Raw genomic sequence first — 24729 nt, 5'->3', positions numbered from 1 at the left:
GTAATTTTGTCTTTTTGGGTCAAATAAATGAAATCATACATTAGGTAGTCTTTTTTTCTTGCTTGTTTTCTGAGACGAGTCTCACTCTGTCACCCAGGCTGGAGGGCAGTGGCACATTGTCAGCTCACTGCAACCTCCACATCTGGGGCTTAAGCAGTCCTACCACCTCAGCCTCCCCAGTAGGTGGAACCACCAGTGTGCACCACCACATCCGGCTAAATTTTTGTATTGTTGGTAGAGATGAGGTTTCACCATATTGCCTAGGCTGGTCTCAAACTCCTAAGCTCAAGTGATCCTGCCTCAGCCTCCCAAATTGCTGGGATTACAGGTGTGAACCATCACAGCTGGTCTTAGGTAGCCTTTTGAATGGCTGCTTTTACTTAGCATAATGCATTTGAGATTTACCCACACTGCACTATTTATCTGTAGTTGGTTCCTTTACGTTGCTGAACAGTATTTCATGATACAGTTGTATCACAGTATGTTTATTTATTCAACAGCTGAGGGATATTTGTGTATTCCAGTTTTTGACAATTTTGAATAAAGCAACTATATTCCTTTTTCTATATATTTTTGTGTGAACATAAGTTTTCACTTCTCTTGAATACATCTGTAAGCGGGAAACACTGGATCATGATGTAAGTTCATGTTTATCTTTACAAGAAAGTGTCATATTTTTCCAAAATGGCTATCCCACTTTGAATTCCCACCAGCAATGTATGAGAATTCCAACTGCTACACATCCTTGCCAAGAGTCAATGTTATCCATTTTGGGTTTTTTGTTTGTTTTGTTAAGACAGGGTCCGCTCTGTCGTCCAGGCTGAAGTGCAGCGGCGTGATCATAGCTCAGTGCAGCCTCAGTCTCCTGGGCTCAAGCAATCTTCTTGTCTCAGCCTCCTGAGTAGGTGGGATTACAAGCATGTGCCACCACACTTGGCTAATTGTTTTGATTTTTAGTAAACAAGTGATCTTCCTGCCTCAGCCTCCCAAAGTACTGGAATCACAGACATGAACCACTGTGCCTGGCCTTATCCATTTAAACAAATAAAAAAAATTATAATAGGTATGTAGTATCTTGTTATAGTTTAAATTTGAATTTCCCCAACGACTAAACATGTTAAGCATCTTTCCATGGACTGACTGACATCTACCTATCTACTTTGGTGAAATGTCTGTTCAAATCTTTTGTCATCTGTAAATTGTTTTATTATTATAGGAGTCCCCATTTATCTGTGGTTTCACTTTCCATAATTTCAGTTACTCATGGTTGATCACAGTCTGGAAATAGTTCAATATAGTACAATAAGATATCTTGAGAGAGATACCACATTCACATAACTTTTATTATAGTATATTGTTCTGACTGTTCTCTTATTACTACTGTTGTTAATGTCTTACTGTGCCTAATTCATAGCTTTATCATAGGTTTTTACATATACATGTAAAAACACAGTGTACACACGGTTCAGTACAATATACAGTTTCAGGCATCCACTGGGGTTCTTGGAACACATGCCCTGCAGAGAGGGAGGGGACTACTGTATTGAGTTCTGAGATATTCCTTCATCAAATATCTATTTAGCCAATATTTTCTCCTAGTTTATTAGTAGCTTTTTTTTCCCAATCTCTTATCAATGTCTTTCAAACAGCAAATGTCTTTTAGTTTTGATCAAGTCCAATTTATCATTTTTTTCCCATTATGGATTGTGCTTTGGTGTCCATGGACAAACCACAATCACAAACATTTTCTCCAATATTCCCCAGAAGTTTTGGTTTTGACATTTAGGTCTATAATCCATTTTGAATTAATTTATGTAAATGATACAAAGTATGGGTCGAGGTTCATACTTTGCATATGAATATCTAATTGTTTCAGCACCACTGTTGAAATCCTTTCTTTATTGAGTTGCCTGGACACATTAGTCAAAACTCAACTAACCATATAGGTGTGGTGTATTTCTGACTCTATTCTATTCCACTGGTCTATAAATAAATAAATATATTTATAAATAAATATAAACATATATATATATGTTTATCAATACCATGATGTCTTGATTACAGTGGCCTTTACAGCAAGCCTTGAAAGTAGTTGAAATCTTCCAACTTTGTTCTGTTACAAAATAGTTTGGGTTGTTATAGTTCCTTTGCCTCTCCATGTTATTTTTCAAGTAAGTTTGTCAATTTCTAGAAAATATCCTACTAGAATTATGACTGGAATTAAATTATACCTGTAGATTAATTTGGGAAGGATTCATACCTTGAGTCCTCTTATCCATAAGCAAGACTTAGCTTCTAATTTTTCAAATTAATTCATTTTAATTGCACAGACTTCCTTGACATGGTTTCAGATTCTACTGTGAAACTAATTTTTAAAGAAACCACCACTTGTCAAGTTCTTGTACAGTATCAAAGAAGAATATTCTCAATTATTTGATCAAGCTTATCAAAATACACTTCCCTCTGTGTAAGGCCAAATGTTCTCAATTTACTTCAAAACAGTATCTCACAACAAACTGAATCCAGGAACACATCTGCAAATCTGTCTTCAATTAAATCAGACATTAAAGAGATTCACAAAAATGTAAAACAAAGACATTCTTTTCACTGTGCATTTTTTTTTCACTTTGGAAAATATATTTTCATTAGCAATACATATGCTAACATATAATAGATGTCAATCTTCTTTTTTTTTTTTTGAGATGGAGCCTTACTCTGTTGCCCAGGCTGGAGTGCAGTGGCACCTGAGGTCAGAAGTTTGAGACCAACCTGGCCAATATGGTGAAGCCCTCAAAATACAAAACTTAGCCAGGTGTGGTGGCGCGTGCCTGTAGTTCCAGCTATTTGGGAGGCTGAGGCAGGAGAATCACTTTAACTTGGGAGGCAGAGGTTGCAGTAAGCTGAGATCATACCACTGCACTCTAGTCTGGCCAACAGAGGGAGACTCTGTCTCCAAAAAAAAAAAAAAAAAAGATTCAACAACAGATTGACTTCAAAAAAAAAAATAGTATGGTGGGTCTGGGCGCAGTGGTTCATGCCTGTAATCACAGCACTTTGAGAGGCCGAGGTGGGTGGATCACAAGGTCAGGAGATTGAGACCATCCCTAACTAACACGGTGAAACCCCATCTCTACTAAATATACGAAAACTTAGCTAGGTGTGGTGGCACACACCTCTAGTCCCAGCTACTCGGGAGGCTGAGGCAGAAAACATGCTTGAACCCGGGAGGCAGAGGCTGCAGTAAGCCGAGATGGCGCCACTGCACTCCAGCGTAGGCTAAAGAGCAATACTCCGTATCAAAAAAAAAAAAAAGGTGGTCCTGTTTAATGGAACTCTACGTAGTTATTTAAAAGACTGAAATGAATCTATGTGTTATCAATTATATTAAATCCTCATATGAGAATGAACAACCAAACCAACCTCAGTTTATCACATTTTCAATAGTCATGGAACCACACATAATTTCTCCCAAGAGCTGGGAGATGATACAGCATAGTAGTTAAAAGTAAGTTAGGGCTTGGAAATCACACTATCCAGGTTTAAACTGTATCTCTGCCACTTACTTGCTGTGTAACTTAGGCAAATTACTTAACTATTCTATGCCTCAGATACTTTATATGTAAAATGATACCTACTTCTAGCATGAGTATCTTAAGAATTGTTTACATACTTAACAGAATTCTATCACATAGTAAATAAACGTATGCTATTACTATTACTATTTTCAAAAGGGCATATTAGCAGATAGCTAAGTGCCAGAGGAAATTACTAAATTTATAAATTTTAAACATGCAAAAATTTCCCTAAGTCACACCTCTAATATCACACATATGAATATTTATTGGTTTTTGTTGTATGTTGTTTATGACTGATAAGATTGACCAGCTTTATGTTCTACTTTAAGAAAAATTTAAGATCTAGAAAAATTGTATACATCATAAAAAATAGAAACTTTACCAAAAATATATGGATAATTATAGTTAAGTGGTTCAAAGACACAAAACTGCTAGAGAGAAGCACTAGTTGTAGATGTCAGTAAAGAGTGAAATAATAAGTAATATTACCTAAAGTAGTGTAAAATGATTAAAAGCAATAAAGACAAGTAAAATTGAGGGAGCATGATACAAAAAAAGGATATATAGTTTTTTCATGCTGTTTTACCTAAGAGGTCCAAAAAACTTGACCAAGGATTCCCGAGTATCTACTTCTGCCACATTCGAGAGGGCAAAATCATAGAGTTCAGTGAAATGTGCAAAAGCAGCTCTCTGGAAAATAACAGCAAAAAATATCAATCATTAATGTCTACATATTAATATACACATCTACTATTTAATGACAAAAATAATATATTCTAAAAATATTAACACATTTCTCTTTCTTACATGCTTCTTTTATGCGACCTCTATCTTAATCAGACAGCGGCATGTAATAAAAAGAGAAAAAAACTACAACTATCATAGCAGAAATGTAAAAAACATAAAGTTGGTGTTCATGTGTTCATGTTTTGACATCTAAAAGGACTGTCAATATATACGAATATAGCCACAAAGGCTAGCTTCATTGATAGAAGAGGAGAAAAAACCAAATACACAATTGATTATCAAGAACAGGTCTAATAAGACTAAAAGAAAGTCCCAAGGGAAACTCCAGCTGCAGAGAGAACTTGAAAGAGAGACCAAAAGCATTATGCGTATGCCTTGCTTTTGTTTGGAACCCTGGGAAGAGAAGACATCACAGGGTAACACTCTAAACCAACACAGGGTAAGCTGCAAGAAAACAGAAATAGTAGTATTACAAGAGAGCGACTTAGGTAATGTCCCTAGTCTTCCTTGATGCCCATGTAGCACAGAAAAAATCCAGAAGTTTTCATGTGTTCCAGGTGGATGACACAGAAGGTTGCCAAGGTTGCCATGAGTGAGCTTGCCATGGGATTATGCGATTACTGCACACAATGGCAAATGACTCTGCAACCCAAGCATGAGAAAACAAGGAAATAAACAAGAGTCAGCCCTCAGGAGAATGCTAGCACCATCAAGCAAAGTTGGGGCCTCCTCAACAGGGGAAATAGCCAAGTTCCTTGAGAGTAATCATGATGCCTTGCCTGTGTCAATAAAATAGACCACATGCCATACCAGCTGTGGTCATTCCAAGGACAGAGACGGGACAAAAAATACTAATGCTCTAAAAAAGAAGCAAGAAAAGACATCCGAATTAACTCCTCTTCCAAAACAATAAAGGTATTTTAGTGTCTCTACATACCTAGTAGGAAAGAAGGAGAACAGAGATTTTTTCTTTTTACACCATTATTATTTTTTAAAATTTCCTCTTTAAAAAAAAAAAAAGGTACATGTGAAGAACATGCAGGTTCTGTTACATAGGTATACATGTACCATGGTAGTTCGCTGCACCTACTGACCTGTCTTCTAGGTTCTCTCCCCTCAGCCCCCACCCCCAACAGGTCCTGGTGTGTGTTGTTCCCCTCTCTGTGTCCATGCTTTCTCAATGGTCAACTCCTACTTAGAAATGACAACATGCGGTGTTTGGTTTTTTGTTCCTGTGTTAGTTTCCTGAAAATGATGGCTTCCAGCTTCATCCATGCTCCTGCAAAGGACATGATCTCATTCCTTTTTATGGCTGCATAGTATTCCATGGTGTATATGTACCACATTTTCTTTATCCAGTCTACCATTAAGGGACATTTGGGTTGGGTTCATGCCTTTGCTATTGCAAACAGTGCTGCAATAAACATACGTGTGCTTGTGTCTTCGTGGCAGAAGGATTTATATTCCTTTGGGTATATAGCCAGTAATGGGATTGCTGCATCAAATGATATTTTTGGTTCTAGATCCTTGAGAAATCACCAGACTGTCTTCTACAATGGTCGAACTAATTTATATTCCCATCAACAGTGTAAAAGCATTCCTATTTCTCCACAGCCTTGCCAGCATCTATTGCTTCCAGATTTTTTAATAATTGCCATTCTGACTGGCATGAGATGATATGGTATCTCATTGTGGTTTTGATTTGCATTTCTCTGATGACCAGTGATGTTGAGCTTTTTTCCATGTTCGTTGGCCGCATAAATGTCTTCCTTTGAGAAGTGTCCGTTCATGTCCTTTGTCCCCTTTTTGATGGGGTTGTTTTTTTCTTATAAATATGTTCAAATTCCTTATAAATTCTGGATGTCAGACCTTTGTCAAGATAGGTAGATTGCAAAAATTTTCTCCCATTCTGTGGGATGCCTGTTCACTCTGATGATAGTTTCTTCTGCTGTACAGAAGCTCTTAAGTTTAATTAGATCCCATTTGTCAATTTTGGCTTTTGTTGCAATTGTTTTTGGTGTTTTTGTCACAAAGCCTTTGCCCAAGCCTATGTCATGAATGGTATTGCCTAGGTTTTCTTCTAGGGTTTTTATGGTTTTGGGCTTTACGTTTAAGTCTTTAATCCATCTTGAGTTAATTTTTGTATAAAGTATAAGGAAGGGGTCCAGTTTCACTTTTCTGTATGTGGCTAGCCAGTTTTCCCAGCACCATTTACTGAATAGGAGATCCTTTCCCCATTGCTTGCTTTTGTCAGGTTTGTCAAAGATCAGATGGTTGTAGATGTGTGGTATTATTGCCGAGGTCTCCATTCTGTTCCACTAGTCTATATGTCTGTTTTGGTACTGGCACCATGCTATTTTGGTGGCTGTAGCCTTGTAATATAGTTTGAAGTCAGGTAGTATGATGCCTCCAGCTTCGCAGAACAGATGTCTTAAGAGATAGCCAACTTGATTACAAAAGGATTTGAAGTGAATCTTTACCCCCCCTCAAAAGACTCTTTAAAACAGAAATAGCTGCATTACTTTAAACTGACAAAACTTCCTTCTGCCACCAGAGAAATTTGAGCTCAAGAATAAGATAAGATCAGCAATAAAAAACAAATGAAGGTACTTTTTTGGGCTTATCTGAACTACATTGGTAAATTTTAGCCCCATCATATGTGTTCATCTTAAAAATGTGCAAAATCCTTACATACATCCTGCCATATGTTGAAATACTGTTTAATAAATCTGACAGCAGAGTTAATATTTAAATACACCAAACTGGCCAAGTAACTAGTATTTCCAAGTAGCAAATATCAGTATATTGATTCACAGGATTTAGAAAGGCTGTAAAAGAAAGTTCTATTTTTCAAGAATTCATTGGAAAAAGAAACATTAAAAATGCCGAAGATAAAACCACTATTAAATTAACATCATTTTCCATCTGTACCTACACAAAACCTAAACTGTAGGATGACACAATTTTATGAAACATACACAAAGGCTATAATGTATTTTAATTACCTGTAGAGAAGTAATTCTATCATAGTGAATTGTGGTCATCTCATTCTCCGTCAAAGCATTTCCAGTTTGGTCATTAATTTCAAAACCAGTATAGAATTTAAGCATGTCCAAAAGCTGAAAAAAAAAAAAAAAACACAAAAATAAAAAAAAAAAAAAAAAAAAAAAAAAAAAACACACTTAAATGAATTTAAATGAATAAATCATAAGAACATAAGGGGAAGAAGCACAATACTATTCAAAATAATAAACAAGTTCATATAGCAGCTTAGAGGTGCTGAAAAACTCAGGAATGTAAACACTACAAAAAAGATTTTAGAACATATCCAAGTAAAAATGTTTTCGTTATGTGAAAATAAAGTATGTGAATAAATTGTTCAGTCTATATACATGGTCTATTTCTGCAAAGAAAAACTTATACTGCAATCCCAATACTTAAGAGGCATTAAGGAGGTAATCTAAAGAAGCCCAGCACTTTAATCAAACAAAGCCTATCTTATCTACATCACTGAAAATTTATAAAACTATAGCACTAGAGGGAACTCCTGGGGTTTCTTATTTAAAATCCTAAATACAGGTTTTGGAATTCATTATGTGCTCAAGGAAAAACAGTAAGATGGGGAAAGCTAAATTATTCTTTTTTCTCCATGGCCATCAAAGCCCTTTGGCTTAATTAAATCTTTATTATTTTTAGATCTAATCTATGGCAGATCAGATATTAAGATTTTAAGGTATTTTAATACATGTGACAAATCACTAGACAGAAATTTAAAGAGAGTAAGAGGAATGCTCACAGATATAAAAGAACAAAGGGGATATGTAAACACATACCAAAAATGTATCTCCACCTAAGATCTCATTGAAAGACAGCATTAAAAGATTGTTAGAAATGCTTTCTTCTGCTGGGTGCGGTGGCTCATGCCTGTAATCCCAGCATTTTGGGAGGCCAAGGTGGGCAGATTGCCTGAGCTTAGGAGTTTGAGATCACCTGCGTAACCTGGTGAGACCCTGTCTTTACTAAAAATACAAAACATTAGCCAGGCATGGTGGGGCATGCCTGTTATCCCGGCTACTAAAGAGGCTGAGGCAGGAGAATCACTTGAACACAGAAGGCAGAGGCTATAGTAAGCTGAGATCACGCCACTTCCACTGCACTCCAGCCCGGATGACCACTGCACTCCAGCCTGGGTGGCAGAGCAAGACTGTCTCCATAAACAAAACAAAACAACACAAAACAAAATGAAATGCTTTCAGGCTGGAGGCAGGGGCTCACTCCTGTAATCCCAGCACTTTGGGAGGCCGAGGCGGGTGAATCATGAGGTCAGGAGTTCAAGACCAGCCTGGCCAACAATGTAAAACCCTGTCTCTACTAAATATACAAAAAATTAGCTGGGTGTAGTGGCGGGTGCCTGTAATCCCAGTTACTCGAGAGGCTGTGGCAGGAGAATCGCTTGAACCCAGGAGTCGGAGGATCCAGTGAGCTGAGATCGTGCCACTGCACTTGACAGAGCGAGACTCCATCTCAAAAAAAAAAAAAAAAAGAAATGCTTTCTTCTGCATGACATAACAGAAAAATGTGAAATACTGTGTCTTCCTACCCAAGACAACAAAGTTAAGTGCATTTGCAGCTTCCTTATTCAAAGAAGCATGCACACTTCTACGCTATCAATGATCTGCCACCATCATCTTATAGAAAGACAGAGCTGGCCAGGTATGGTGGCTCATGCCTGTAATCCTAGCACTTTGGGAGGCTGAGGAGGGCGGATCACTAGGTCAGGAGTTCGAGACTAGCCTGGCCAAGATGGTGAAACCACGTCTCTACTAAAAAATACAAAAATTAGCCAGGCACGGTGGCGGGTGCCTATAATCTCAGCTACTTGGGAGGCTGAGGCAGAAGAATTGCTTGAACCTGGGAGGCGGAGGATTCAGTGAACCAAGATGGGGCCACTGCACTCTAGCCTGGGTGACAGAGCAAGACTGTCTCAAAAAAACAAACAAACAAACAAAAAAAACAAAAAACAGAGCCATAGGATTGGGACATAGTTCATTTTAAATTAATACACATCAGCTACTATATTTCACAAAAAGTCAAAATATGTAAACATCTGTGACTATATTCCCCAAATCATAATTTAGTTCAATAATAAAAATCACATATAATTAACAAAAAGTTATATAATTACTAGAGGAAACCTATATGAGAATATATTCATTTTGCATGTTAAGACCTGACTTTAAAATAACTAGTAGTTTGTGTTATCCCAGTTACGTGGCAAAGAAAAGATAAATTTAGAAAGTAAAACAATAAATACATTCAGATACATAAATACTCACCTGGGAAAAAAGATGACCATCCTCTTCTCTACGAACAAGATTGGAAAGGTAACAGTGAACCAGAAGGTGAGAGTCATCCAGGATAGTATTAAACCAGCGCCTTGTGGGCAGCAGGGCCTGGGAAAAACAAACATCATAACAGTAAGTTTACATGTAGAGAATTCCACAGCTATAAGTATAATCTACTGATATTTAACTCCTGAGTATTAATCACATACAAAGTACCCTCCAACCTTCCGACATACTGTACACAATGCAAGAGGTCCCTTCATCCTGTAAATAAACCCAGTGGCAATGTTTTTGGTTTTAAAAACAATAATAATGCTGGGGGCAGTGGCTCATGCCTATAATCCCAGCACTTTGGGAGGCCAAGTAAGGCAGATCACTTGAGGTCAGGAGTTTAAGACCAGCCTGGCTAACATGGTGAAACCCCGTCTCTACTAAAAATATAAAAATTAGCCACGCATGGTGATAGGCGCCTGTAATCCCAGTTACTTGGGAGGCTGACGCAGGAGAATCGCTTAAACCCAGGAGGCAGAAGCTGCGGTCAGCCAAGACCGCCACTGCACTCCAGCCTGGATGACAGAGTAAGACTCTGCCTCAAAAAAATAAATAAATAAATAAAATAATAATAATGATAAAAGAACTTTTAAGATGAAACTGAAAATAAGGGGAGGGCACAGTGGCTCATGCCTATAATCCCAGCACCTTGGGAGGCCATGGCAGGATTACCTGAGGTCAGGTGTTTGGGACTAGCCTGGCCAACATGGCAAAACCCTGTCTCTACTAAGAATACAAAAATTAGCTGGGTTTGGGGATGGGCGACTGTAATCCCAGCTACTCAGGAGGATGAGGCAGGAAGAACTGCTTGAACCCAGGAGGCGGAGGTTGCCGCAAGCCAAGTTAATGTCACTACACTCCAGCCTGGGCCAAAGAGCAAGATTCCGTCTCAAAACAAAACAAAAAAAAAGATAAAAAATCTAGCACTAAAAGGAATCTCACAGATCATCAGATCGTCTTGGCCAGTAGTCTTCCAACAAAATCCTACGTAAAATCCCAATATGTACTGTGTGTAAGTTTAAAAGTGGAGCTGCTCTGAGAAAAAAGGAAGTACAAGTTCCTATGTGGAGAATCCTGTCTTTGTTTCCTCTCCTTTGTTCCCCTATACCACAGTTTGAAAATCACTAATCTAATCAAATATCATCATTTTACAGATGAGGTTATTGAGATCCTCAGAAGTTATAAATTAGTTACTGGCAAAGCTAGAATTTGAAAGATCTCATGAATGACTGCTAGTCTAATACGCTAATACGCATATCAAGAAACCACCTTACTTCTCCAGATAAGGAACAAATTTTCTTTCAATATCCCACATTAATAAGAGAAAGGAAAGGAAATCAATCCAATCTGAACTATACCAATTCTGTAACTGAATTTGCCACAAATTCTGTACCTGAGCATGAAATCTTGTTTTTTGTTTTTTTAAGAATCTCCATTTTAAAAAACTGCACACAGCAGCTATATTTTTCTTCACAAACACTGGGCACAGTTAGAAACCTGTGATTTCAGACATTATAGAAAACTCTATATGAGGGGCATATTTTGTGTCATATAGAGTATGACACAAAATAAATTGTCACGGCTGGACTCATGTTTAATAACTATACTGTCATGCTTCTTCTACAACTAACAGCCCACAGTAGATGAGTCAGTCATTTGAAAACCTCAAGGGCCAACTACTTGTGACTTCCTTCTCTAAGTGACACCTTGAAACACGTACAAAGTAAAACCAGTTTGAGGTGATGAAGAAATACTTCATATAGACCAGGCACGGTAGCTCACACCTAAAATCCCAAGCGATCCTCATACTTGGGAGGCCAAGGTGAAAGAATCGCTTGAGCCCAAGATTTCTAGAACAGCATGGGCAATATGGAGAAACCCTGTTTTTACAAAAAATACAAAAATTAGCCGGGCATAGTGGTACACTCCTGTAGTCTCAGCTACTCAGGACTCTGAGGCAGGAGGGTCAGTTGAGGCCTGAGAGGCAGAGGTTGCAGTGAGCTAAGAAGATGGCACCACTGCATTCTAGCCTTCATGACAGAGCAAGACCCTGTCTACAAAAAAGAAAAAAAAAAAAAAAGAAAAAGAATACTTCTTATATAGTCATATGCTTAATCTTAGACCCCCTAACGATTACATAACAAAAAAGTCACTGTAGATTGTAGATTTCTTACCTCTAGATCAATCATAAGTTCAATGAATCTTTCACAGTAATGAACTTTGTCCATAGTGACAGGTTCTAGACATAAAAGAGAAAGCATGTTAGAATGTTCTTGCTAGGCCATTTTGCATGCTGTTTCTGAAAACTGGCAGTTATTTAATAAAGTCATTTGTCTCTTATTCATCAGAATGGGACTATGATTTAGAATGAGGATCTCACATACATTTCTTTTTAAGCCAGGCCTTACCCTGACACTTAGCTCTATAAATGTGAGAAAATAAAACATCTAGCTTGGGTCAGAAGCACATTTTAAAAATCAGGTTTGCAAAGATATTTTAAAAGTATTAACTTTTAAAAATCTGTATTTAATTAGATTTGAAAAAACTCAGAGATAAAAACTAGAAGGCAGTTTTAGATCAGTTTTTGCTCCACTTTCCTGTCTTTACATTCTAAACTTCTGAGTTTTCTCATATGTATAAACACACACACATATGTATATGTACACACACACACACACACACACACACATCCCTTTAAAATACACTGAAACTAATCTGAGGTGATTTTTATGACTTTTTTCCACTGTACATGTATTATTTTAATATTAGAATGCCAATGACACAAAGAACAATAAAAATACCTTTTAAATAACTAGCTTATTATATACTATTTATGAGCATGATATACTATTTTTACAAACATTTATTTTTGTTTTAAAATAATTACAACCTTGGGGCATGAAATTCTTTCAAAGTACAAGCTTTTTTTCTAATGTCAGGAAACAGTCTACCATTTTACCAACTAAAACCATCCTGTCAAGTTGGTTTCAATTAAAACAAAGATAATTTTAGGTTCCCTGTTGCTACTTAGTTTAAGGACTTCCAGCAGTGACTAACACCCAGTGCCAGACATATAGAAGGCATCCTACAATTGCTTAAATAAAAATCCATTTATTTGTGGTGTACAGGAAAACAGAAAGCTTAACGCAAAGCGAGAAATGTGAACACTTTGGTGATTAATATATATGGAAATGTTAACTGGAACTTTTTCAGCTAGCATATCCCCATAATCCAAACCCTGAAATAATAGAATTACAGAATTTATTAGCTGGAAAAAACCTTTAAAAGCATCTGTTCTAGATCTTCATTTCCCAGGTAAGAAAAACATGATTAGAGAAAATGACCTGATAAACGTGTAAAAAACTATAAAGGCTGGTTAGAACTGGAACCCAGGTTTTCTGAAACATACATATACAGTTGTTTAAAATCAAAATTTAAAAGAGCAATTTTTAAATTAAGTCCATTCAAACTAATCTTTTGTTGCTATCTTTTGTTCTTATAACCGCCAAAGAAAACATCTTTTTCCCAAACTAAAAGAGTGAGCAAATTCTGAATTCCGTATCTTTATTTATGTCTTGAGAAATTACTGGCAATGGCCTATTAAAAATCAGAAAATAATGCATGGTGCTCAAGTTTTGTGCTCTGGTGAATAGAGTTGCATGTTTTTATGTTAGCTAGTCATTCTGGGCATGTTGCCTAATGTGGAAACCTTGTTATCCCAATTTCAAACACAAATATATTCTTATTTTTCTCAGGTATACTGTAATTTTTTTCCCTTCTGAAAGCAATCTTAACATCTAGACAGATGTTATCCTACACAGATTTCCAACAACTCATCTGGGCATGCTGTTTTTAATGACCCTATTTTATTTTAAGTATGTATGTATGTATGTATGAGATGCAGTCTTGCTCTATTACCAGGCTGGAGTGCAGTGGCATGATATCTGTCAGCTCACTTCAACCTCCACCTCCCAGGTTCAAGCAATTCTCCTGCCTCAGGCTCCCGAGCAGCTGGGACTACAGGTGAGCCCACCACACCCAGCTAATTTTTTGTATTTTAGTAGACAAGGGTTTTCACCATGTTGGCAAGGATGGTCTCGATTTCCTGACCTCGTGATCTGCCCATCTGCACTTCCCAAAGTGCTGGGATTATAGGTATGAGCCACCGTGCCCACCCTTAATGACCCCGTTTTAAAAGGAAACTACAATCCTTCTTAAAATCTTTGAAAAATTTGCCTTCCCTTTCCTAACTATGTAATCCATCTATCTTCATACCCATTCTAAACTGGCACATTATTGTCATTATCCTGTTAGTTCCTTTGCCAGTAAGCTGAAAATTTTTGATAAAAACTCAAGATTAAGAATGACGTTTACTGGCCAGGTGTGGTGGCTCAGGCATGTAATCCTAGCACTTTGGGAGGCCAAAGTGAGCAGATCACTTGCGGTCAGGAGTTCGAGACCAGCCTGGCCAACACGGCAAAACCCAATCTCTACTGAGAATACAAAACTTAGCCGGGCATGGTGGTGTGCACCTGTATGTACAGTCCCAGCTACTCGGGAGGCTGAGGCGGGATAATCATTTGAACCCAGGAGGCAGAGGTTGCAGGGAACCAAGATCATGCCACACTGCACTCTAGCCTAGATGACAGAGCAAGACTCCGTTTCAGCTAAATAGCATAACATAACATAACATAACCCTTAACGGCAGTCCCAATGTTCAGACTGGTAATACATTTAAAAAGGAGAGGAAATACACTTTGCCAATATAAATTAAAATCATTCCAAGAGCAGTTTTAGAGATGAGTAAATAGCAAAGAGGAAGCTATATGATAATTTCACAAATGCACTGAGCAAAAAAGAAGATAGTTACCAGAAAGTGGGACTGATTTCAGCACAGAAATAAACTTCTGGATGAGTTGTGAAAGAAATCTCCTCTCTTGATAGGCTCTAAAATCAGAAAGATCATTGACCAATTATTTTTGAAAAATAGTCATTTCAAAAGTAAATTTTAAATGTTGACCACGGCTTTCCTACACTGTTCAACTGTTCATCTCTCTGTGAAGCTGGAACTATAACTTGAATGCCCAGCTTCTTCTTTCTATGTAAATACAGTGCTATATAAAGAAAAGAAGAGTCACATTACTGACTTAATAGCCACCTAAGCGAGCACCTCCTTTTCTCTCTGTGAACGCTTTCTTTTTTTTTTTTTTTTTTTTTTTTTTTTGAGATGGAGTCTCACTATGTTGCCTAGGCTGAAGTGCAGTGGTGCGATCTCAGCTTACTGCAACCTCTGCCTCCCAGGTTCAAGTGATTCTCCTGCCTCAGCCTCTCAAGAAGCTGGGACTACAGGTGCCTACCACCATGCCCAGCTAATTTTAGTATTTTTAGTAGAGATGGGGTTTCACCATCTTGGTCAGGCTGGTCTTGAACTCCTGACCTTGTGATTCATCCGCCTTTGCCTCCCAAAGTGCTGGGGATCACAGGTGTGAGCCACTACGCCAGGCCAAACATTTTCACTTGTGATTTACAAGTTAGACCGAAAAAGAAGTTTCAAAATTCCATTTATAGTCTGCCCTTACCATTAAAAATCTCACATTTAATGTAGTTGAAATGACAGGAACAATATTATATTTTAATATTCAAGTATTAAGTACATATAATACAGTATGACAATAGCTAAAAATCAAATGTTTAAAAAATAATTTTCTATTCATTACTTCTTTAAGATACATCAATAAATGGACAGACTTGTATCAAGTATTATATAGCTATAAGCACAGTCCTGCTGGAAATACAAAGAAGTATGGCTAAAATCTACTTGCAATAACAAGTCATATACTATAAACATAATTAGTAATACATGCCACTATGCAATTAATAAAACTGCCTGACATTAATTAAGCATCCACTGTGCCAGGATCGGAGCTATGCTAAACACTTCACATCTCATTTAATATTGGTAACAGTCCTCGGAAATGGGTACTATTGTCCAGATTTCATGATGAGGCTTAGAGGTGAAGTAACTTGCCCAAAGTCACACAGCAAGTGAGTCTGGAATCCAGGTAAGTCTGACTGTAGAACCTACATCCTAAACAACTATTCATATCCCAATCATTACATAAACAGCTGATGTTGCAAAAAAAAAAAATCATAGAGCAAGTGTTCTAGGAATTCAGATGAAAGCACTATGGTCTAAAGTAGTTGGTCTGGAAGTGTGTTTATATGGTTAATACTCAATTAAGTGGAGTGAAGAGGAAAGGGACTTAGGAAAGGCATGTTTAAGAAACAATGACTAGAGTAGTCCAGTGATTTGCAGGAGTCGTGAGAAACAGCTGGAAGCTTCTGAAAGCCTTGTAAGAAGTTTAGAGTTTATTCAGTGGGAACTAAGAAATGATTGAAAGCTTGTAAGTAGGAATATTCTATGAACAAGGCTAGGGAGGCTACATTGGTGTAGGAAAGCTGGAGAAAGACCAAGTGGGAAATTACTATGGTAGTTTAGTCAAGATGCTATAGGGCCTGAATTCTGATGACAGTAGTGTGACTAGACAAGAAAAGACAGGAAGGACAAAAGGTGAATCCAACAGGGCTGACTGGATATAATTAGTCAAAAAACTGGAGCGTTCCAAGTCTAACTGGCTGGGAGAATTAAGAGAAACTGAACAAAAGGGTGAATTTGGGAAGAAAAAACAATGAGTATTATTTAGTTACACCAAATATGAGTTCGTAACAATGAGTCCAAGTAGAAGTATACAGGAAGCAGTTACATAGTGGAAAGACACAAAAGAAGTCAGGACCAGAGAGACTGAGGATGAAACCACACTGAGGTAATGAGAGGAAGATTCCACCCACCTCCTCCCCCAAAATGCAGTCAAATATTGCAAAAATATCATTTGATTTGCCCAATCAAGAGGCTGTTGGTTAGAATGATACTATGAAAGGGATGGATTGAAACTGAAAATTAAAGAAGGGATACTGCTGCTCTGATTGTAATATTCTCTTCCTGAAACTGTCCTTCCCTCACTCCCAAACTCATCTCTGACATGCAGTTTTTTCGTTCTTCCCTATTTTCACAAACTACCAGTGTAACTCCAGGTTTCATTTCCTTTTATCCTCATCCCACTTTCATGGCTTATTTACCTCGCTAAATAATCTCACCCATACTCATACCTTCAATTATTATCTACATATGTACCTATACAAATGTGACATTTAATACATATCCCATAATCTCAATCTCCTGGTAGCTATCTCAACTTGGCAAGGCAAAACGAAAATCATTCTCTTAACTGCCAAACACACCCTCCCTCTTACATTCCCCATTTTGGTGAATATCTCACTATCATCCAGTCATCTAGCCAGGATGACAGTGAGATATTTAATGGACATCGGTAAACTGTTGACTATGAGATAGTGTCAATCTCAGAGTCAACAGTTTACCGATATCCATTAAATAACTCTCCATTGTGTCACTATCTCTTGGCCTCCAATTCTGCTGTGTTAGTTCAAGCTCTTACTATCTCTTACCTGAGTATTACAACTACCTTCCATCCCTACAATCTACTGCTTGCTTCCAGAGAAATAATTCCAAAATTTAAGTCTTATTATATCACTTTATTGACAAAATCCCTTGGCAGCTCTCCATCATACAGGAAATCAAATTCTAACTTCTTACTTGCAATGTGGTCAAGGGAAAAATGCTTGTAGACAGAAGGAACTAGGTCTAAATTCTATTCTGCCATATCCTAGATTTTTATCTTTTGAGTCAAGCTACTTTATTTCTCTGAATGTGAGTTTTCTCATAAACCTCTGGAGGGAAGGGAAAGTAGAACTAAAAGTCAATAAAAGATAAAGCCTTGTGATGTGTCAATACCCTGGAAGTAGGTGCCAGGAAAGACAGACAAAATATCTAAACGGAGAAAAAGCTAGAGACGTTATGGAGGTGAAAGGAGGAGGGACATATAAGAAACGGAGTATCATCAACAGGATCAAATGAGGGTCCAAAGGAAATGACACAAAAAACAAACAATCCTCAAAATGACAGATGATAGAGTTGACTGGTAAGATCAGAAAGAGCAATTTCAGGTGAAAGTAGGATAACGAGAACCAAAATTCAAGTGGGAGTTCCAAGGCTTGAACAAAAGTTAAGTATACACTAACTTATACTCTTCTACGAGGAAGAAAAAATAAGACAGTGCCAAAAGAAGTTATCATAGGCCCAGAGGAAGTATGTCCTCAGAATATACGTGTGTTTGTGTGTCTGTGTGGGTTTATATATGCAGAGAAAAAAATTAGTGGAAAAGAAGAATTAAAGATAAAGGGGAAAAATATTATTGCTGGAATAGTCAGGGAGTAAATGAGGTAAGAAAATAGTTAGACAAGTTAGTCTCAAAGAGATAAAGGGAAACAAACCTCTGAGAGCATGCCAGTCCTTCCCCTATGTCCTACTAGTTCATTGTTCCATGAAATAAACACTAGTTATCACAGACTTTTATTTAATTAATAAGCATTATTATTAGGAAGAACCCAGTGGCCAGGCGCAGCGGCTGACGCCTGTAATTCCAACACTTTGGGAGGCCAAGGCAGGCAGATCACAACGAAGTTAGGAATTCAAGACCAGCCTGGACAATATAGTGAAATACCGTCTCTACTAAAAAATACAAAAATTAGCCAATCTTGGTGGCACACACTTGTAGTCCCAGCTACTCAGGAGGCTGAGGCAGGAGAATCACTTAAACCCAGGAGTCGAAGGTTGCAGTGAGCCGAGATCATGCTGCTGCACTCCACTCCAGCCTGGGCAACAGAGCTAGACACTGTCTCAAAAAAATAAAAGGGGAGCCAAGTTCAAAGGGCATATTCATGTAAATAGTTCATGTCCCTCCTCCTCCTCTGGACNAAAAAAAAAAAAAAAAAAGAGCCATCCTCATCTGCTCCTTTAATTCCTATACTTGATTTATTCTTTTCTTTAGCATGTATCACATCTAACATACTGTACAATTTATGTGTTCAGTGCTGTCTTCCTCAACTGGAATGTAAGCTCCACAAAAGCAGCAATTACTCTCCATTGTGTTCTCTGCTGTATCCCTAAAGCCTAGAACAGTACCTGGTAAAATAATAAACATTCAATATTTGTTAAATAAATGAATGGTGATTGGAGTGTGTAAAAGTCATTATTAAGAGTGAAGGAGTAAGAAAAAGAAAGAAAAGTTATATTAATATCCTGAAGATTATGGAGAAAATTGAGAACAATCCATTGGGGACATGGAAAATAGGGACAAAAACAGCTGGGCAACTATATATACTTAGCAGCACAGAAAGAAGGAAAAGAAGAAAAGCATGATGTTCTAGTTTCTGCTTTAGACCTTTATGAAAAATAGTCTTATGACAGTCTAAGTAAAAGCACTTATTAATAAGTTAATTGGGCTCAGCACTATATAAAGGGAAACAACAAACCAGTCGACATCATCTAAGGCCCACAATCCAGCATAATAAGCCAACGTGAAATGAAGCTTTGCCAACATACTGTTCTCTTGCTTCTGGATCCATCTTTTCATCATTCTTTTTAATCAAGTTCCAAAATTTTCTTAGCTTAGGTGTCTTTTTTAATTCCAATTCCAATCGTGCCTGAAGAAGAGATGTTATTAAATCACCAGTAACCGCAAAGTTTACAAGGATAAGGATTAGATCAACTATTTGCTAGTTTTCTAATCTATAAATACAAAATAGAGCAATGTCATAAAACCTGAAAACAACATAACAACCCTAAAAATTAAGAAATGATTAATGATATTTTAAAAAATTATTCAACTCTAGCTCTTGTTAATAAAAATACAAATCAAGATTGTAAGCTCAATAATCAATTAATATTTATTTCAAAACTCAAAAAGCTCAGTCTGAAAAATACATGGATCAACACTTAGCACAATCACTGAGGTTTAAAAAATATAAGTCTAAATGCACAAAAAGCAGCTACCACAAGTAAATAAGGAAATAGCCTCATTAGCATATTCTCTCCTATGGCACTTGCCACTTTTTAACTTAGGATCAATTATTTATATGTGCCTTATGTTTTCATCCCCATAAACTGGTGCTTATGAATAAGTCTGCATATCTGGGTATATGCAGAAACACACATGTGCAGGAAATGAAATTCTGAATAAAGTATTACACTGAAATTTGATAGTTTTAACTAAACTACCTAAGATGTATTAATTTGGCTTTGGTACCTGCACATATTACTCATTAAAGACTTTATGGAAAATGGAAGTCATTAATATTAAGTGAAATCCAGATCTTCTCCTACAGCTCTCTCTATATTCTAATCAAGGAAAAAAAAATTCAAGTCTACATTTAGTCTCATCCATACTTTGCTAAATTAACCCCCTTTCTCTACAAGCTCAACAAATACCACTTTATTTCATTTTATAATACCGACATTAAGTTAAACATCAAACGCACAGAAAAACTTTACAACTGTAAAAACTGTATCTATGGTAAGTTAATGCATAATGGCTTTTCTAAGAAAAGGGGTATTTAGCTACTACTTGTATATCCAGATTAAGGCTATAGACTCTAAAACCACATTTTCTACTTATAACACATACATTCATAAGATTCTGAAATTAGAGACTTACAGCCTGTAAGCCCATCCACATTGGGAGGGAGATAAGCTGCTGTACTTGACTCCGTATCAAGTCTACTTCCTGTTTTAGGCATGAAGAAAACAAGTTAATAAATACCATCATTTCTACCTAAGTCTTTACATAAGAAGTACACTGCCTTTTTAAGACCTGGAGGGAAAACATGCCACCAATGTTTTCAAATTAATATTTTGATATTAAGAAGTTCAACGCTTTAAAAAAGACTCCATCTTCATTATTTACAGATTTTGCATTTGCAAATTCATATACTAACAAAAATGTATTTGTAATCTCAAAATCAATACTTCATGTGCTTTCACAGTCATTCAGATGGCACAAACAAAATTCTGAGTTGCCTGATGTGTACATTCTCAGGTGAGACTGAAGTGATACTCTGCTTAACTCTCAGCTCTCATGGTATAAGAAACAAGTCCAGCCTGGCCAACATGGTGAAACCCCGTCTCTACTAAAAATACAAAAATCAAATACAAAAATCAGCCGGGCATGGTGGGCACCTGTAATCTCAGCTTCTGGGGAGGTAGAGGAATGCGAAACGCTTGAAGCCAGGAGGTGGAGGATGCAGTTTTCCAGGAAAGGGAAACACCTGAGGCTGGGAGGTGGAGTTGCTGAGATCACACCACTGCACTCCAGCCTGGGCGACAAAGCGAGACTTCGTCTCAAAAAAAAAAAAAAAGAGGCCAGGCGCGATGATTCACACCTGTAATCTCAGCTCTTTGGGAGGCCAAGGTGGCAGGTCAGGAGATTGAGACCATCCTGGCCAACGTGGTGAAACACACATAAAATAAGACTACGTATTAACAGGTTGTAAAAATGTCATGACCAAAGCTTGCAGGAACCTAACCCTGTATTTCCCCAAGGACTAATGGTTCAGTTTTAGCTCATTCAGTGTTCATAGCTACTTTATAAAACGAACATAACTACCTCAAATAATTATTGACTGTGTATCTTAAAAGACAAAGCATTTCAATAATAAACGAGTTTGGCAAGTTGGTTAAAACTATCATCAAATTACTAATACTAATAAAATCTTTTTTCTGTTTAGTTTCTGACAAAAAAATCACATCTATTTATATTTCTATTTGTTCTGTTTAGTTTAATAAATGTTAAAGAGATATCAGTGGACATCATAAGTCTTTTTTTATGCCTTTAAAAGATCCATATGAGGTAGTACATGGAAACAGGTAATAACCATCCATTAATACTCAGTCTTCAGGATCCATGCATTCTTCTGCATGGGTGTAAGAAAATTATCAGTGCAGAGCCACTAGATAAATATGTATGTACCATCAGATAACCACAGCAGGAAAGTTCAAATGAAATATTAATTACTGAAAATATTTAATTTTTTTAGAAGATAATCTTATGGGGCCAGGTGCAGTGGCTCACGCCTATAATCCCAGCACTTTGGGAGGCCAAGGCAGGCGGATCATGAAGTCAGGAGTTCAGGACCAGCCTCATCAACATGACAAAACCCTGTCCCTACTGAAAATACAAAAATTAGCTGGGTGTGGTAGCGCGCGTCTGTAATCGCAGAAACTCATGAGGCTGAGGCAGGAGAATCACTTGAACCCAGGATGCGGAGGTTGTGGTGAGCCAAAATCGAGCCACTGCACTCCAGCCTGGGCAACAGAGTAAGACTCCATCTCAAAAAAAAAAAAAAGAAGATAATCTTATGAAGGATGAAAATGTATCACACAAGACATTTTCAAAGATCATCTACAATCGGCCTTTATTAGTCACAACTCAAAATATAACTCTCCTGCTGACTACCCAGCCTGTGCATGAAGCATGATGAAAAGTAATGAAACTACATTTCCGTATGTATACACAGCTTGTGGCACGGATCTCATTACTCAAATTCCGTATTAACCAGTCTCTTGCTGCTTCTCATTTGTGTGCTCTCCCTTTGGAGTTTCAGTTCTTACAATCATTTTTATTAAGAGTCAAGATAGAAAAAAAGTAAGTATCAAGTTCAAATCTACTAAAAAGTGAACACATCTTATAAAATGGTTTTACTAATAAGTGGCTGAAATCAAGCTTTTAGCATTATCCTTATTCCCCACTATTATGGATAAAGAATTGGCTACAGAGGTAATCTCATATAAACTCAACCTAAAAGAACAAGAAAACTTGAAAATGTAATGAAAATTTAAAGTGTAAGTACCAAACTATTGAAGCAGTGATCAAGAAAAAGTAGTAGGACCGTCTGTTCATGAAGTGAAAATTCACCATCAGTTTCAGCTAATGCCGCCTTCAAGATGTGTTTGAAAAAGAATGGGAAATGGTCCGGTTTCTTCTTAAAAATCTGAAAAGAATAAAAATTCATTTTGAATTGGCTTGCTCACTTAAGCTTTAAAGAAATCCTAGTAGGCTTTTTAGCAGTCTGTTAAAAAAAACCAAATAATTACAAGATCATTTGTATCTGTATTAAAAAAAGCAACATCACGTGCTTACTTATAATTAATGGCAAGTCAACTACAGGTTTCTAACGGGACTAGGAGTTATAAAAATCTTTAGCTAATAAAATAATGGCTTTAATTCCTTTAGTTTTTCCTCTGTGGATTATGGCAGTATTTAGCTTAGGCTTTGTTTTCTTATTAAGGATCTGAAGTGTTTTAATTTATCTGATTTAAAAAAAAAAAAAAAGTACATCTTTAGCAAAAATCTACTTTACACCCCGGAATTAATCTGAAGGATAGCCTCTCCTGCTTTATATTAACTCCTTCCTCTTAACTTGTAAATAATGTAAATATATTCAAGTCTCTTTGATCTACCTCCATTCTAGTTACTGCCATAGACAAGTACTCCAAACCTGTGGTCTTTACTAGTTGTTTTCACTCACTTCTCTAAGACAAGCTCTCTTGAAGCTGTATGGCTGTCAAGTCCTATGGACCCCTTATTAACCCTCAACTCCTTTTTGCCATGTTGAAAGCTCTTCTTCCTTTGTCTATTTTCCAAACAGCAATATTCCTAGGGTTCTAGTTTCATTCTTCTCCCCTATTACTTCAACTACCAAATACCAATGATCCCAAATATACATCTGCAGTTCAGATTTCTCTTCTGAGCTCTCAAACCTTAGATTCCTCCATTTTCTTAATCTAGATATTCCAAAGGCAATTTAAACCGAATATGTCCAAATTCAATTTCAACAGTTTTCCATCCTCCAAATTATTCCTTACTAAATGGCAACATCATCTATTATATTAATTTGCCCAAGCCTGGAAGGTTATTGAAAAATAACACCCTTTCCTAATGCTACTTCAACTGATTATCAAATTCAATCAATTCTACTTTCTAAATATGTGTTTATCATCTAAATCTGTATTATCATTTCTCTATTTCAAGGCCTAATCATCAAAGTGATCTTTGTAATAGGCAAATTGACCAGATTATTCCCTGGCTCAAAAAATTTTCTTTCTTCCTTTCTATAGTAGCTGAAGCAATTTCAAGAAATCCCTAGGCTCTCTTGATATCGACGTAAAACCCATAGTTTATTTTGAGCTCTAATGTGCCCTGACATGGTAGTCATTTAATGAATATTTGAGAGAAGTAGTCATGGTTTTATCTTAAAGACACTAACACCTTCTCACTTCGGAGACCATTTACTCCCAACAGATGACAGGCATCCACTTCTTTTTTTCATTTAAAAAACTCTGACTAGAAGAGAAGAAACTCTTGATGAGGTGACTATTTTATGGTGGGCAAAGAAAATCTAGGTTTTGGATCTCTACTGATTAAGTCTCTGTTGAACCAACACAAAAAGGAAAAGTCAGTTCATTAGAAATTTCTAAAAGGAAAAATACATCCCAGGGTGCAGTGACTCATGCCTGTAATCCAAGCACTTTAGGAGGCCAACGCAGGTGGATTACCTGAAGTCAGGAGTTCAAGATCAGACTGGCTAACATGGTGAAGCCCAGTCTCTACTATATTAGCTGCGTGTGGTGGCAGGTGCCTGTAATCCTAGCTACTTGGGAAGCTGAGGCAGGAGAATTACTTAAACCCAGGAGGCAGAGGTTGCAGTAAGCCGAAATCGCACCATTGTACTCCAGCCTGGGTTTTGGTAACATTTTTTTATTCATATAAAACTACAAATATATACCTCTTCTTGCGAAAAAAGATACTGAGGCCGGGCGCGGTGGCTCAAGCCTGTAATCCCAGCACTTTGGGAGGTCGAGGCGGGTGGATCACGAGGTCAAGAGATCGAGACCATCCTGGTCAGCACGGTGAAACCCCGTCTCTACTAAAAAAATACAAAAAATTAGCTGGGCATGGTGGTGCGTGCCTGTAATCCCAGCTACTCAGGAGGCTGAGGCAGGAGAATTGCCTGAACCCAGGAGGCGGAGGTTGCGGTGA

At 37.3% G+C, this 24729-nt stretch overlaps 1 protein-coding gene across 1 annotated transcript in view; it reads right to left on the bottom strand.

Annotated features, from left to right (window-relative positions):
• AQR (aquarius intron-binding spliceosomal factor) overlaps nucleotides 1–24729 on the bottom strand; it is a 115508-nt gene that overhangs the window by 69875 nt on the left and 20904 nt on the right. The window contains exons 6-13 of the mRNA XM_037742364.1: nucleotides 22541–22681; nucleotides 20350–20418; nucleotides 19239–19339; nucleotides 14589–14665; nucleotides 11893–11957; nucleotides 9659–9775; nucleotides 7328–7441; nucleotides 4162–4265 (exon numbers count right to left, since the gene is read on the bottom strand). Of these exons, the coding sequence (XP_037598292.1) occupies nucleotides 4162–4265; nucleotides 7328–7441; nucleotides 9659–9775; nucleotides 11893–11957; nucleotides 14589–14665; nucleotides 19239–19339; nucleotides 20350–20418; nucleotides 22541–22681 (788 nt within the window). The remainder of the gene's footprint in view (nucleotides 1–4161; nucleotides 4266–7327; nucleotides 7442–9658; nucleotides 9776–11892; nucleotides 11958–14588; nucleotides 14666–19238; nucleotides 19340–20349; nucleotides 20419–22540; nucleotides 22682–24729) is intronic.

The sequence above is a fragment of the Cebus imitator genome, unplaced genomic scaffold (assembly GCF_001604975.1).
Source record: "Cebus imitator isolate Cc_AM_T3 unplaced genomic scaffold, Cebus_imitator-1.0 Scaffold119, whole genome shotgun sequence".
In the NCBI taxonomy this organism is placed as follows: domain Eukaryota; kingdom Metazoa; phylum Chordata; class Mammalia; order Primates; family Cebidae; genus Cebus; species Cebus imitator.
Note: the sequence above shows the minus strand (reverse complement) of the source record. Positions and strands in the feature narration are given on the sequence as shown.